General features: G+C 39.2%; 1 protein-coding gene across 2 annotated transcripts in view; it reads right to left on the bottom strand.

The window, feature by feature from the left end:
• The window catches only part of LOC134211630 (oxysterol-binding protein-related protein 9), a 232,243-nt gene extending 217,098 nt beyond the window's left edge, over positions 1–15,145 (bottom strand). The window contains exon 1 of one of the 2 annotated variants that reach the window (XM_062688695.1): positions 14,857–15,145. In XM_062688695.1, coding sequence (XP_062544679.1) covers positions 14,857–14,964 — 108 coding nt within the window. In that variant the 5' untranslated portion in view covers positions 14,965–15,145. The remainder of the gene's footprint in view (positions 1–14,856) is intronic. The other variant, XM_062688696.1, reaches the window with a different exon arrangement.
• Positions 15,146–15,583: the final 438 nt, after the last annotated feature.

Here is a 15,583-nt window from a genome sequence, read left to right as displayed (position 1 = left end):
CAACATTTGTTTGTGAATTGTGGTGGGTATGAATTGCTCGACCGGTAACCGGTTTCGAAATTTGAGCGTTTTAAGAATTTCTACCCGTCGAATCTAGGATCCGATTGGGATGTTCAGCCATCAAATTTGCACGGGAATTCACAACTTTTTTTCGTTAAGGGCATTCCCAGAAATTGGATTTATGATTCCCCCCACAATTTGCGCACTTAAATTTATTGGAATCTTCTCTCACAGGACATGCGTCCTTGGCGTGAGAGGTTCCACCACAAATCATGCATTTAGCACCCATGTGACAATGTTTGGTTCCATGACCCCACTTTTGGCACTTACGGCACTGGGTGGGGTTTTGGAAATGGGGTTTTGCGGAAATGTTCCCATGTAACACGGACATGAGACATAATACAGGCCTTTTCCAAACTTTTCATATTATTTAGTTCACTTTTGTTAAAATGAACTAAATAAAATTCTTGAGAAATGCCCCTCTGGGAAGTACCAGAGCGAGATTTCCATTTCATCTTAATTACTTGGACTGATGAAAATCCAAGTAATATGGAAATTTAATTTTTTTCTCATTCAGTGATTTATCATCTTTGGGGATACCTTACAAGACGACTTTGAACAATCGCTCAGTTTTGTCGTCGTATGTGAAGAATTTATGCCGCTTCTCACTTAAATACTGAAGAAGAAGTTTGCGATCGTCAAAGTATACCGGCTAAACGAGGCAGTCACCCTTCCTTCCAATCTGAAATGCAACCTTGATCCCTTGAAGGTTACTCAAAACCTTATTCCTAAAACTCAGCAACATATACCATAATTGGCGGAATCCTTTGCTTTTTCGCATGGATCTAATCACCTGGGCTAGAGGTAGATTCGATTTGCTCAATTTCGTCATGAATCAAGTAGAACCGATTGCTCAGTTCGATTGGAGAAAAAATTATTTCCGACATTAGAGTTTGAAGGAATGTCTGAATTCTCCAGCATCCTTCTATTTTTTCCGCGCTTTGGCAGGACGGTCTTGCAACCTTGTTTCTTTGAAAGAAGTGGAGAATTCAAAGACTCCCCTTCCTCTTGTTTTTATTAATACTCATTGCTGAGCGTGGAGACGTGACCTTCTAAGAGGTTTTTCCCAGAACGGTGTCCCTGCAGGATTACCACCGCTTGTCGGAATTTTACTTCCGCAAACGGGTCCAACGTAAAACGAAGGCACGGGTCCTTGCAAAGATCGTAACGGGATCAGTGGGTACAAATAGCGCTAAGAAGCACCGTTGAAATTAAAATAGCTTCGGGTAGTATTAAAAACTTCCTTCCGCAAAGAGAGAAAGAACCGCACAGCACGAAAGCACGATGCGGTCTGAGAAAAGAGAACGTTATTTTTGGCAACCGACCCGGCAACGAAATAAGGTCTATGATTGGAAACTCGGTACCTGGAATGTCAGGACCCTTAATGAACCTTGACGAGTGAGCCTTCTGGCTCGCAAACTGCAGAAGGTTGGAGTGAACGTGGTCGCTATTCAAGAAGTCCGATGGCCTAGATCCGGAGAACGTGAATTCCGAGCCGTGGACCCCACGACCAACACTGCATTCAAATATAACATCTATCACAGCGGCGGCAGAAAAGCAGAGCATGGAGTTGGTTTCGTAGTGATGGGCAAGCAGATAAAGCGAGTGATGCGGTGGAAACCCATTAGCGAACGAATCTGTGTGTTGAGGATACGGGGCAAATTCTCTAATTAAAGCCTATTAATCAACGTTTACGCACCAACAAACGATAAATCCTACGACGTGAAGGACACAAGGAATGTCTTCATAAAACCTATGTAGAGCGCTCAAAGCATGACGTGAAAATTGTTAACGCTCAGGTCGGTAGAAAGGGCGTCCCATAATCGGTAGCGAAAGCCTTCACTCCGCTACCAATGACAACGGCATACGGCTAGTAAATTTCGCTGCTGTCAGAGGGATGGCCATCAGTAGCAGCTACTTTGCACAAAAGAACATCCGAAAGCACACCTAGAGACACACAAATGGTGAAATTTTCAACCAGATAGACCATGTTCTGGTGGATGGGTGCCATTTCTCGGATGTTATCGATGTGCGGACAATTAGAGGTCCGAATATTGACTCTGATCACTACCTCGTTGCCAGAAAAATTCGATTACGGTTGTCAACTGTATCACAGCGAACGATGCGTTACAATATCCAGCGATTGTCGGCGGAAGGAGTATCGGCTGAGTACCGCCAGGAGCTTGAAGAACGGATAAGTACAATCAACGTTAGCGACAACACCAACGATCTATGGGAGTCGATCCATGGAGCGGTGAGCACAACAACACGAGAAGTGGTAGGCAATGCACAGAGGCGAACCAGGACGGGTTGGTTCGATGTGGAGTGTCAGAGAGTGATAGACGAGAAGAACGTTGCCAGAAGCCGGATGTTGGTGTCGGGTACCCGATCGAATAGAGATCGGTACAAGGAAGCAAGAGCAGCCGAAAAACGAACCCACCGTAGGAAGAAAAAAGAGTATGAAGAACAAGTGACTAGTTAGGCGCAGGAAAAAATGGATCAGAATGATATGCGGAGGTTTTATGAGACTGTCAATGGCGTGCGAAGAAAGACAGCGCTATTTCCCGTCATGTTCAACGCCCAAGAAGGGAATTTCCTGACAGATAAAACCGAAAGGGCTGCCAGGCGGAAGCAACACTTCGAGACTTTGTTGAATAGTGGAAGTGACGGTGCATCGGTAAACGGAATAAATATTAGCGACGATGGACAAGCTGTGGAGTCACCTACACTAGATGAGGTTAAAAAAGCTGATAAAGAGCTGAAAAACAATAAGGCTGCGGGAACTGCGACTGAACTTCTCAAAGATGGCAGTGAGCAGCTTTATGAAGTTCTGCACTATATTATGTCTAAAATATTGGAAGACGAGGAAATGCCTGCTAGCTGATTGGACGGCCTCATTTGCCCTCTTTTTGAGAAAGGGCACAGACTGGAGTGCGCCAATTACCGAGGAATAACCCTCCTTAATTCGGCGTGCAAAATTATGTCCCGTATTCTGTTCAACAGATTGAGACCGCTTGAAGGGTCCTTCATCGGCGAATACCAAGCAGGTTTTCGTGAGGGCCGATCAACGACGGATCAAATGATTACCCTGAGACAAATCCTTGATAAATTCCGGGAGTACAACTTGCAGACACATCGTCTATTTATTGATTTCAAGGCGGCGTACGATTTAGTGAAACGGAATGAATTATGGCAAATTAGGGCTTATTGCGGACTTCGTAACCAGCTTAAGTCCCGTAGTCTGCAAACGAAAACAAAACTCGCGCTGTATACTACTCTGTTTGAGCGTAAGGTGCTGCGGACAATACTCGGCGGTTAACAGAAGAACGGTATCTGGCGGCGTCGCATGAACCACGAATTGTACCAGGTGTATAAGGGCTGGATATTATTAAGCTTATACAACACGGCAGACTACGGTGGGCTGGTCACGTTGTTCGTATGCCTGAAGAACATCAAGCGAAGATAATATTTAGTAGAGAACCCGGAAGAGGCCGTAAGCTTCGTGGAAGGCCGGGTACACGATGGCTTTTTGCAGTTGAAGAGGACCTGAGGGCGCTCAATGTTCACGGCGACTGGAAGCAATTGGCCCAGTATCGAGTCCAGAGGAGAAGGATACTCCATTCGGCGTAGGTTCATCGAAGAGCTATAGCCCATCAAGTATCAATTATCAATATATAATGATTCTAGCGTTCTACTGTATGCATAACAAGGATGTTCAAAATATATTCTTATGATCTTTATAATATCTTTATTATGCTATATGAAGGTTTCCATCATCATCAGATGGAAAACATCATGCGCGGTGAGAAAATATAAGTACATCAGCTCAATGTCAGATTTCTAAAACCATTGCTTTACTCCCACTAGCTAGCTAGCTCAAGAGAATAAATTGAGCATCCCTACACACAATATTCATGAAAAGATGGCTAAGAAATTGGTAAAAACCTGAGGAAATCGGTTGCAAAACCACTGAGATATAGCCATTCGAATATTCAGTTACAACGATTTTTTGGACAAATGAATGCTAGTGTTAAATGTGTTAAATGCGCTAACACAGTGCCTTGTGAACACACAATTTTGAGTGATCATGTATTCAATTCAGAAATATGTAAATCCAGAATGATTCAAGTTTTCCAGCTTAAAGCTGTACTAGTAGAGTGATTCAAATTTTGACTTTTTTGCCCCCCGATGCTTAAACGATTTCACTTCACGATTTCACCCACCTAAATTTTTAGCAAATTTGGATGCAAATTGAGTGAGCATGCGCGGTTTGAAGTTTGTATGAAAATTGCTATGAAAACAGTAACTTTCATGGAAAACCGTTCCCCAACGCTACCCTTTAAGCTCAAACAATATATGAGTTCATCGGCAACATAAGAAATTTTACAAGGAAACAGGTTGTCTTTGTTGCGAAACGATTTGATGCTCGCAAGAAAAGTTATTAAGAAAATACTGAATCATGGGAAATTTTATTTAACACGCAAAAGAATAACATCAATATCAATAATGAGCATTTTTGTTTTCTTCATAACTTTGCTTCCAAACGAGAAATCGCTTCGCAACAACAACTGCCTTTCAGCTTGAGAAGTATTCTGTGTAAGAAATGTGTTGATTATATTTAACTAGTTCATGGGCCACCTCACAGAACGGTCTTCTACATAAGGGTCAGTTTTCACAGTAATTTCCATACAAACTTCAAATGACGTGTGCACAGTCAAATTACATCCAAAATTGTTAAAAATTTAGGAGGGTTATTAAAATGGCAAATGCAATCGTTTAAGCATCGCGGGGGCAAAAAAGTCAAAATTTGAATCACTCTACTGTACTAGCACACGAACCTAATATTACTGTCCCATGTTTGCTTGATTTCTTCCAAATAGTTATGAGGGATAGTTGCAAGAGTAATAAACGTCTATGGTTTACTTTTTTATGATTTTTTTTTGTTTAAAGGGCAAAAAAGTAAGTTACAAAAACGTAACTCAATTATGACGACACCACTCTATGTTTCAAAAAGCTCATCAATTAAGAATGTAGTTGAAACGAGTTAAATGGGTCTGGAAAATCTTGACTGGATTGAGCTCTGTATAAAAGTGGGACTCCGAAATGACAAAAATAACGAAATGCAATGTCCGATCGGGCCAATTTTCAATAGCAAACAATGGGACCTCATTCCCCATCGAATGCAACTTGTTGCAAGTAAATTGGAAAATGCTAAGTTCCAAAAAGTGTGTAAACATTTTGTACACTATAGATACTATAGGTTCCATAGACGAGCGCAAGCACGGTTGGGTTATTTCGATTAAGTGTGTTTTTCCACTTTCCACGCGAATTTGACGTCAATAGTGAAGTCATGCTCGTTTGGCTACACTAACTGACAGTTCGTTTGGCTACACTCGCCTTCGCCTCAGCTCGTCTATGGAACCTATAGTGTCTATAATACACACACATACAGATTACACCTCAGTTCGTCGAGCTGTGTCGATCGATACATAACACTATGGGTCTCCGGGCCTTCTATAAAAAGTTCTTTTTTGGTGTAAATGAGGAAGGGAAAAACCATTAGTATAGAAAAAAAGCAATGGGTAATGTTTTCAACATAACCGCGAGTAGACGTAGGACTTGTATAAACGAAACGTATTTACATTTAACTTTTGGATCTATGGAGTTTGATTATAGGTATTGATATTGGAAACGACAACTTCCATGCTGTGTAGAATTATTAGCAATTTGTTTATTCAAGCAGATGTAGGGCATTTATAGATTTCTTATTGATGATAGTATTTGAAGTTTAAAAATTCTATTTATAAAATTTTCAGACTTGGACAAAATGTGCTATTTTAGGGGAACTGTCCCGTTTGAAAGTAATTATTTTAATCAAATTTTTATTTTCATCAGTGTAGTTGATTTTTTTGACATAGGACTTACGTCTTTCTTTACTATACTGGGTGTCATTTAGATTTTTGGAAATCGAGAGCGTTACGCTGGAAGGGAAGATTTTGAATGCTACTAGCGCCTTTATCTTTCGATGGATTTTTAAGATTTATATATCAATCGACTCGGACACTCTCCACCATTTTGCCTTTTTCATTGAAACTTAAGATTATTAACGATAAGCTATTGGAAATTTTAATTCTTGTCAAAGCCAGTAAAAATTTCATATGTAACCAATCCCGTGCATTCCTAACATGGACATCAGAATGCGGTATGTCACTTCGCCTTCGAAGTGCGAGTTCATGAAGTGCGAGCCTCTCGTTTAATAAGCAATGTGCACTCGCTTGACTGTGGATATACAACAGTAAAGCACATGTGGAGATTGGACAAAACAAGCATCCGAAAGATAATAAATTTGCAAAAAGAGTGAGCCAACCGCGGTGGAGGTTGGTACTCGGATTCTGATGGCTTTTCCGCAAACGTGACCTTTAAGTGGTCTTGTTGTGTAGGGGTTATCACGCCTATCTAGAGAGTAGGAGGTTGAGGGTTCGAGTCCCTCCAAGACACGTGGATTCTTTTTCGCAAAATTCATATCAATTTGTCCATTTCGAAACATGTGCTGTGCATATGCACAGCCAAGATATTTAACAAAAAACGCATTTGAATTTTTTTGTTGTTATTGCAATATTTTGCAATATATCAATATTTTGCGTGTACAATATATTTTAAATGAATGTTCCACATGTATGATACATTAACAGACACGACCTGTTGATGATTTGAAAAAATACCTGTTTGGTTTTATGAAATATGGCGTGGGACTTTATGCCTTTATTATTTATGAACTAGATCGACTACCAAACTTGGACGTGCATGTTCATGATAGAATTAGAGGCGAAAGCATAGAATTGATAGTTCCGTTAGGATACGGCAGGCATGAAGAATGTTTTTATAGAAGTCGATTTGAAAGCGAGCGGAGGGCAATATTTGTTATGGCACATATCACACGACCTTCCTTCTGCCAATTTCCCGTATGAAGGGGGAGGGAAGAATATCAGTGTGGAAGCTGATATATCTTCACTGGCAAAAGGAAGGTGGTTTGACTTGCTCATATGCCATCGCGTGCGGAAGGATTTTCTATCGACGAGTACTGTCTCCGAATTTCTAATATGACATCAGCATTTAGTCGAAATCATTAGATTCTGGAGGAGAAGGACGCAGCGCGGGCGGTCGCGCTGCAGCAAGGTACCCGGCAGAACGTGGAACGTTATAGACGGAAGCGGAGACAGCAGACCCGCCTTTTTCAGGAGAAGAAACGCCGCCTGGAAGAAGCGGAGTGCGAGGAGATGGAACAGCTGTGCCGTTCTCAAGATACACGCAAGTTCTATCAGAAGCTCAACGCATCCCGCAAAGGCTTCGTGCCGCGAGCCGAAATGTGCCGGGATAAGGATGGGAGCATCTTGACGGACGAACGTGTGGTGATCGAAAGGTGGAAGCAGCACTACGAAGAACAATGGCGCTGAGAGTACAGGCAGTGAAAGTCAAGGCAGCGGAGGAGATGACTACGTCAGTTCAGCGGACGATGGAAGCCAACCAGCCCCCACCTTGAGGGAAGTTAAGGATGCCATTCAACAGCTAAAGACCAATAAAGCAGCTGGTAAGGATGGTATCGGAGCTGAGCTCATCAAGATGGGCCCGGAAAAGCTGGCCACTTGCCTGCACAAACTGATAGTCAGAATCTGGGAAACCGAACAGCTACCGGAGGAGTGGAAGGAAGGGGTTATATGTCCCATCTACAAGAAAGGCGACAAACTGGAGTGTGAGAACTTTCGAGCGATCACCATCCTTAATGCCGCCTACAAAGTGATATCCCAGATCATCTTCCGTCGTCTGTCACCATTAGTGAACGAGTTCGTGGGAAGTTATCAAGCCGGCTTCGTTGATGCCCGCTCGACAACGGACCAGATCTTTACTGTACGGCAAATCCTTCAAAAATGCCGTGAATACCAGGTCCCAACGCACCATCTGTTCGTTGATTTCAAGGCGGCATACGACAGTATAGACCGCGTAGAGCTATGGAAAATTATGGACGAGAACAGCTTCCCTGGGAAGCTTACCAGACTGATCAAAGCAACGGTGGATGGTGTGCAAAACTGTGTGAAGATTTCGGGCGAACACTCCAGTTCGTTCGAATCGCGCCGGGGACTAAGACAAGGTGATGGACTTTCGTGCCTGTTGTTCAACATTGCGCTAGAAGGTGTCATGCGGAGAGCCGGGTGTAACAGCCGGGGTACGATTTTCAACAGATCCAGTCAATTTATTTGCTTCGCGGATGACATGGACGTTGTCGGCCGAACATTTGCAAAGGTGGCAGAACTGTACACCCGCCTGAAACGTGAAGCAACAAAAGTGGGACTGGTGATGAATGCGTCAAAGACAAAGTACATGCTTGTGGGCGGAACCGAGCGCGACAGGGCCCGCCTGGGAAGCAGTGTTACGATAGACGGGGATACCTTCGAGGTGGTCGAGGAATTCGTCTACCTCGGATCCTTGCTAACGGCTGACAACAACGTTAGTCGTGAAATACGAAGGCGCATAATCTGTGGAAGTCGGGCCTACTACGGGCTCCAGAAGAAACTGCGGTCGAAAAAGATTCGCCACCGCACCAAATGTGTTATGTACAAGACGCTTATAAGACCGGTTGTCCTCTACGGACATGAAACATGGACAATGCTCGAGGAGGACTTGCAAGCACTCGGAGTATTTGAGAGACGGGTGCTTAGGACCATCTTTGGAGGTGTGTGGCGGCGAAGAATAAACCACGAGCTCGCCCAACTCTACGGCGAACCCAGTATTTAGAAGTTTGCTAAAGCCGGAAGGTACGATGGGCAGGACATGTTGCAAGAATGCCGGACAGCAACCCTGCAAAGATGGTGTTCGCTTCCGATCCGGCAGGTACAAGACGGCGTGGAGCGCAGCGAGCGAGATGGGCAGACCAGGTGCAGAACGACTTGGCGAGCGTGGGGCGTATCCGAGGATGGAGAGATGCGGCCTCGAACCGTGTATTGTGGCGTCAAATTGTTGATTCAGTGTTATCTGTTTAGATGTTAACTAAATAAATGAAATGAATGAATTTAGTCGAATAGGATTTTTATTGCACAGTTCTGTTTTCTCATTGCGTCCGTCTCTTCGCAACCAACTTAGCTGCCTCGGAGAGAACAAAGCAGAGAAAGGCACTGCTGCTGTACCGTCGACCAATAACAGCTGAATTGATGGATACCCCCATCAAGGGTAGGTTACTAAATTAATGATTACGTGTGTGTTACTTCTACGTGAAGTTAAACGATTTACAATGATATGCTACGTTGCTTATCAGAACTTTGAATTTATCCCCCTGTGGTAGGTGATTTTGAATGTACTAGTCACAGATTGAAATGCTTATTGATGAATAGCTAATGATTGAAATTACTACTCTGAATTAACGTGGAAACTGCTCTTTTGATCATCATTCGCTCCGGTTTAAAATTTTAGGAATATCCATAACACAAGAGATAGAAGAATTTAGGCATATAGTAGGTATGGGGCCGTCCAGAAACCACGTGGTCATATATGGGGGGAGAGGGGGTTTGGAAAATGACCACGATAAGCCATATGGGGGGAGGGGGGTGTTGCTCTCGAACCACGTGGTTTTTTTACACGAAAAACTTTTGATGAATAACAATAGCGGTGTAAAAATACAAATCATTAAAATTTAATGATTTAATCAATAAACGCAAAGCGCATCTTAGGGCCGATGCCACGTAGCGCCTTTTCAACTCAGCGTTAAAAGGACGTAGGTGTGCATCGAAAAAAAAAACCAGTAGCGCAGCGTCGGTCACAACGCCGATGCATATCTGCGTTATTTGACCATCTTATCCGTAGATCCTATTTCCATGAAAATAAACGAAAAATAGGTTGCAATTCAGTCTCAATTTCCACAAAAAAATTTGCCGCAGATGGTTTTGGCATCACGCCGCCGACACTTTTGCATCAGCGGACTGCAACTACAATTTTGAAAAATGTTCATGTTTTTACAATAATCCAAGAAAAAAATCTTAAGAAAAACTTCAAAAGAATTTCTTGTGGATATTCAGGAAAAATCCAGTAAAGAAATTTCCTGTAAAAACTTTGACATTACTTCATACAATTCTGATAAAGTGCTGGCATTCAGAATGAACAATTTTGCTACAAATTGTTAATGAAAAAAACAAAACATCTCCAGTGTAAGTTCCGAAAAATTTTCCTTAAAACTCCGATAAAAATTCCATGTGAATTCTGTCTGGCATAAAGCATTCAATTTATAACTGAGGAAATGCTAATAGAATATACTAAGTTATAAAGTAGACCAACTTCCAGTGGGAGTGTGGAGCCATAGAGGAAGCAGAAGAAGAAGACTTCTACATTTTCAAGAAAAATTCTTCTGAATTTCCAAGGATATTAAACAGCCAATGCCACATGAAACACTTTGATATTTCTGTTGATTTTTAGTTTTTGGATATATTTTTTTCAAATTTCCATATTTTTAAAAACATTTCCATATTTTTAAAAATTTCCGGAATACTTTTAATGCTCTTTGTGAATTCTATCACATTTTTTTTAATTTTCCAAGTATTTTTTTTCGAGGCATTATTTGAAATTTCCACAGAAGAGTCTATGGATTATCTCCAAAAGAATCTTTGGGTTTTCAAAAATAAATCTTGCCCAGGATTTTGAAATTTTGTTTAGAGATTCTTTAAAAACAAGTGAGCTGGAATTTTTTCTAATTTATACTGGAAATTCTTCGGAATTTGATGTTTATTGAATTTTCATCGTAAATATGCATTTACGATCCTTCTACGGATTCTTCTAGTTCTTCAAAATTTCTATCGACATTTTCGGAACTCTTCCACAGAATTTCGGAAAAAATGTCGTTGAAATTCTAAAGATTTTTCCGTGGAGACTCTGAAGAGTTTCTCGTCAATATTCCGAAGAGTTTCCTTGCAACTTCAGAATAATTATTATTGAAAATTCAGAAGATATTGGAATTTAAAATTAATCCTAGCAATAAATGTAGGCAATAATTTAGGCTTAAGAAGCCTAGTTTTTTATGATATTGAACAATTGGGATAACTGATCGAAATATTTAATTATGCACCTAAATTTTCTAAATGCACGAAATTCTAGTAGTGCGTATGAAAAAGGTCATGTCATGACATAGAGAAACTTGCATTTGAAAAATCAACATGAAGTTCTTAATAAAATGCTTTTTAAATTGATAAAGGGTCTTAGAACTAAGGAGATTCCTGCGATATGAAAAAGAGGCAATGTTCCAGAAAAAACACTCTAATTCCTAAAACAATGTAGGTTAAAAAATAGTGTTATAATAACGATTGAAATTGAATTCCAAAACAAATATCAATCATTCCAGGACGGATGGGTCATATATGCCCAGCGTTTTTGATTGTCTATAAAATCCCAAAAGAGAGCTAGGCCACCATTTTCTTTAGCAAAATTATTCATCTAGATACTTGCTTTTACAGAAAAATATAGGAGCTCAAATTTGACTGACCCTGAAAACTCAGTTATCTGAAACCTTGGGAAGATTTCGATTCTAAGAGCATGCAAATGAAGTTGAAATGTTTGAATCATTCTGAGCACTGAGATAATATGGGTCATCCTGAACGTTAAGCCAGTGATGAATATTCAGGCATACGAGATGCTCAAGGTACTCCAAAACGTTCTCAAGTTCAGCCCACGATATCTACCAGATCAATCAAGACATTTGCAATGTCCTCATCATCGGTATATACCCAATCCGATGCAATAAGCATATGATCCTAGTTTCTATTTACATGAGATCCAAGAGACAAGGTACCCAAAATTATCTTGAGTCAACATCAAGTTGCACAATGACAATGAGGTTTGTTCGCAAACTTTTTTGTAGGGCCTTATAAGCACTGGGTTCACGGACTTGAATGATTAAGTAGTTCAAACATTACGACTTCCTGGACGTTTTGTATAACCTAAAGTGTCTGTAGTAGTCGATACCAGAATAAAATTTCAATGAAGAATTATAAATGTTGAGAAATGAGCCAGCTCTGGACTGAAAATCTCTTTAATAAAGAAAAAAATAGAAATTTTCCATAACAAAATAGGAAATTGCCAATATGAAATCAGGGTATGAGTATTAAATAAATATAAAATTCCATAAATAGTTGAAAAATTTCCACAAAATAATAATAAACTAGCAAGCAAAAATTGCAATTATGAAATAAGAATTTTCCATAAAGAAATCAATATGTTCCACGAAAAAAATACAAAATTTTCATTAATAAATCAATATTAGCAATAAACAATTACAAAAATTTTCACAAAATAAATATTTTTTTCAACAAAAAAAATATTTTTTTCCACAAAATCTCTATATAATAAAAATTAGATTTCCTTCCTTACGATTTAACTCGCGAACGGGTTGACCGATTTGTAAGATTTTCCAGTAATCGATTCGTTTTGGGATCCGCAAGGTTTGTATATACAAAACGTTGGTGAATTTAACGGGGAAATGTAAAAAGTAATTTAAATACAATTTTGGGTCAGCTGTTGAGGAAAACAAAACAAACGCACGGAAATTGATCTAGAGTGCGGTGCTGCAAATAGTTCATTGTGACAATTGCAACACTTGAGCAATGCTGGGTTTCTTTCACATCAATAAAGAGCAATAAAAAATAAGAAAATTAAAAAAATACTAAAAAGCAATTAAATTAATAAAAATTCTCCATGAGCTTCAAACGCTTTTAAAGAAGAGGTAATCTATGGACAAATGCTCAATTTTATTGCTTTTTATATTCTTTAATGGAAAATTTCCTTTTGGTTTCAATGCTTCTTCTTCTTCTTCTTCGTGGAAAGGTTTTAATTATTTAATAAAATTTAATAATTTAATAAAAAATTAATAAAAAATATTTATTTTGTGGAAAATTTTGTAATTATTTATTTCTAATATTGATTTATTTATGGAATGTTTGTATTTTCCGTGGAACATTTTGATTTTTTATGGAAAATTCTTCTTTTATGTTTGCAATTTTTGGTTTTAAAAGTGTTAATTTATTTTTGTTTTGTGAAAATTCTTTATTGTTTATTGTAATTTTGCATTATTTGTAGAAAATTTGATATTTTTTATTTCTCATACCATGATTTCTTTATTGGAAATTTCCTAATTGTCATGGAATTTTTAAATTTTTAGGCTTAGTAATAAATGAAATCGCATCGGCTCAATGGACCTGCTTGGATGCTTAGCGATGCACGGATACATCGTTCAGGACTTGGTTGATCGGGTCGTTCTAAAACTCCGTAATATCATGTCTTAGGACATTTTGTTTCTTGACATGATTTTTGATACTTTCGAGGATATATACTTCAGAGCAGTTTGGCCTATGACACCCGAAAAAGTACGACTTTTCAGTTCTTTTTATACTTTTTATACTATAGGGATATTCAGTGATGAACTTCATAATTACCTATTTTAAAAAATCACCAAAACAAATCAAAAAAATATATATGGGGATATTTTGGAAAATTTCTAAACCATTACAAATTACATTGCGAGTTATAGTATAGATATCCTAATACCTGATACACATTACAGCATGATATCATCATCAAAAGGTTCGAATTCATGAAAATTTATAATTTCCATGCTGGGTTTAGTTTGATTTTGAATCAGTTGAAATCGTCTATCTTAAAATTGATCGGATTAACCATATGTTTTAGTTAATTGAGTTTTTTTAATTTTTGTACTTTAAAAAACCACGTGGTCAAAGGGGGAGGGGGTCTGCCAAATGACCACGATAGACCACATGGGGGAGGGGGGTTGAAAATCTTAAAAATATGACCACGTGGTTTCTGCATGGCCCTATGGTATCTTCTAAAAAATAAGATTTCTTTGAATATCATTCGAAAAATCATGTACAGTTTCGCTAGATGGAAAACATATAATATTTTACATGTTTACAAACAGATGAGATGGGACTGTTATGCTGCAATTTATAAGATTGGACAAAATGACTTGATTTGATTTTTTTTTTCAAATTTGTTGAACAAACTGCCCCGTTTGATCAAATACTCATAAAGTTTGGATTCCAACAAATAACTAAAAACCGTTAATCTGTCAAATGGGACAACTATGCCGCACATGACAGCTCAGTTAATAACTGTAGAATAGCTTAGAGAGCACTAAGCTGCAGTGCGGGATGTAATGCCAATAATAATACGAAGAAGCCATTGGAAGATTACCCAATTTTTCTTCTAAGATTCTGTATAGCAGTCTGATTCAGTTCACATCGTATCGGATGTCCCTCAATCCCGTAGCTGAAGATAAAGTATGCAAGTAAAAGGATGAGATTTGTTTCATTACAACGTTGTACCTCCTAAAAATTTGCCTTCAAATGACTGGATTAAAAGTAGATTGAAACTGATTGTGGCAAATCAGTACATTTGTTATATTTCATTGCACATTTGTAATGCATATTATCTCGGTAAGCTACATTCAAAGCAAAGACTCTGTTGCTCTCACGTGTTGCATACCTGCATGATAAAAAAAGGAAATCGAACACATACTTAATGCAAGTTCATATGCTTTCAATTATATCCTTAAGCCTTTGACCTTAACTCGACAGCGAGGAAGTTTCATGTACTTTAATGATAAGTTCAATGGGATTTATCCTTCGGCTACTTATGAGCATTTCTCATACAGTAAGAAACAGTGGCACTATTCACCTACGCCGGGGTGCAAATGGCCGATAACAGCAGATGATAAGAACCCAAACAAAAAAACTTAGTCTAGGTACATACCGTATAGTAGGACAGCAGTCCAGCATATTCATCCAGCACGAACCAGCGATACTGCCACCCCTTCATAACGTTTGTCCACTTGGAAAGAGTTCCCTCCAGCATTGCCATTGCTGTTCTTTTTTATAGTCCTTGCTTGTGCTGAAAAAAATACAAACAATACCCGACGAAATCTCCGAAATTCACACAATTTTGGCCAGAAAAACACTGCGCGGAACGAAATTGGACGAAAATTTCACAAAAACTTGTCATCCGACGGTGGGACAGAAATTGACGGCAGTTCGCGGCGAGAAATGTCAAAGTTTGTTGTTTTGTTTTGCTAAGCAGTGGCATGTGCTAAAAGTGGGAGCTCATGCTCTATCTGTTAAAAAGGCGAATGTTGCAATATATGATTATTTTTGTCGCTCGTCGACCTCACTTCTTTATATTTAAACAAAAGTGCGATATTCGCCCCTATTCCATCATGGAATTTCATCATGTGAAAAGTGGTAGTCTAATTCTACCAGAATATGAATATTGGTAGAATTGAAAGGGAAATGATATGAGCGGTCGAGCCAACACGGAGAAAAATATGTGGTAGAATCAACCTGATTCTGCTTCAAATCAACAATATTTTTGCATTGATTTATGAATAACAATATTTTTGGTTGATACAACCACAAATAGGGTTGAATCAACCATACGCGATAGTTGATTCAACTATCGGATATATTTGTTTCAACCATGCTTT

This window comes from Armigeres subalbatus, chromosome 2, assembly GCF_024139115.2.
Source record: "Armigeres subalbatus isolate Guangzhou_Male chromosome 2, GZ_Asu_2, whole genome shotgun sequence".
In the NCBI taxonomy this organism is placed as follows: Eukaryota; Metazoa; Arthropoda; class Insecta; order Diptera; family Culicidae; genus Armigeres; species Armigeres subalbatus.
Note: the sequence above shows the minus strand (reverse complement) of the source record. Positions and strands in the feature narration are given on the sequence as shown.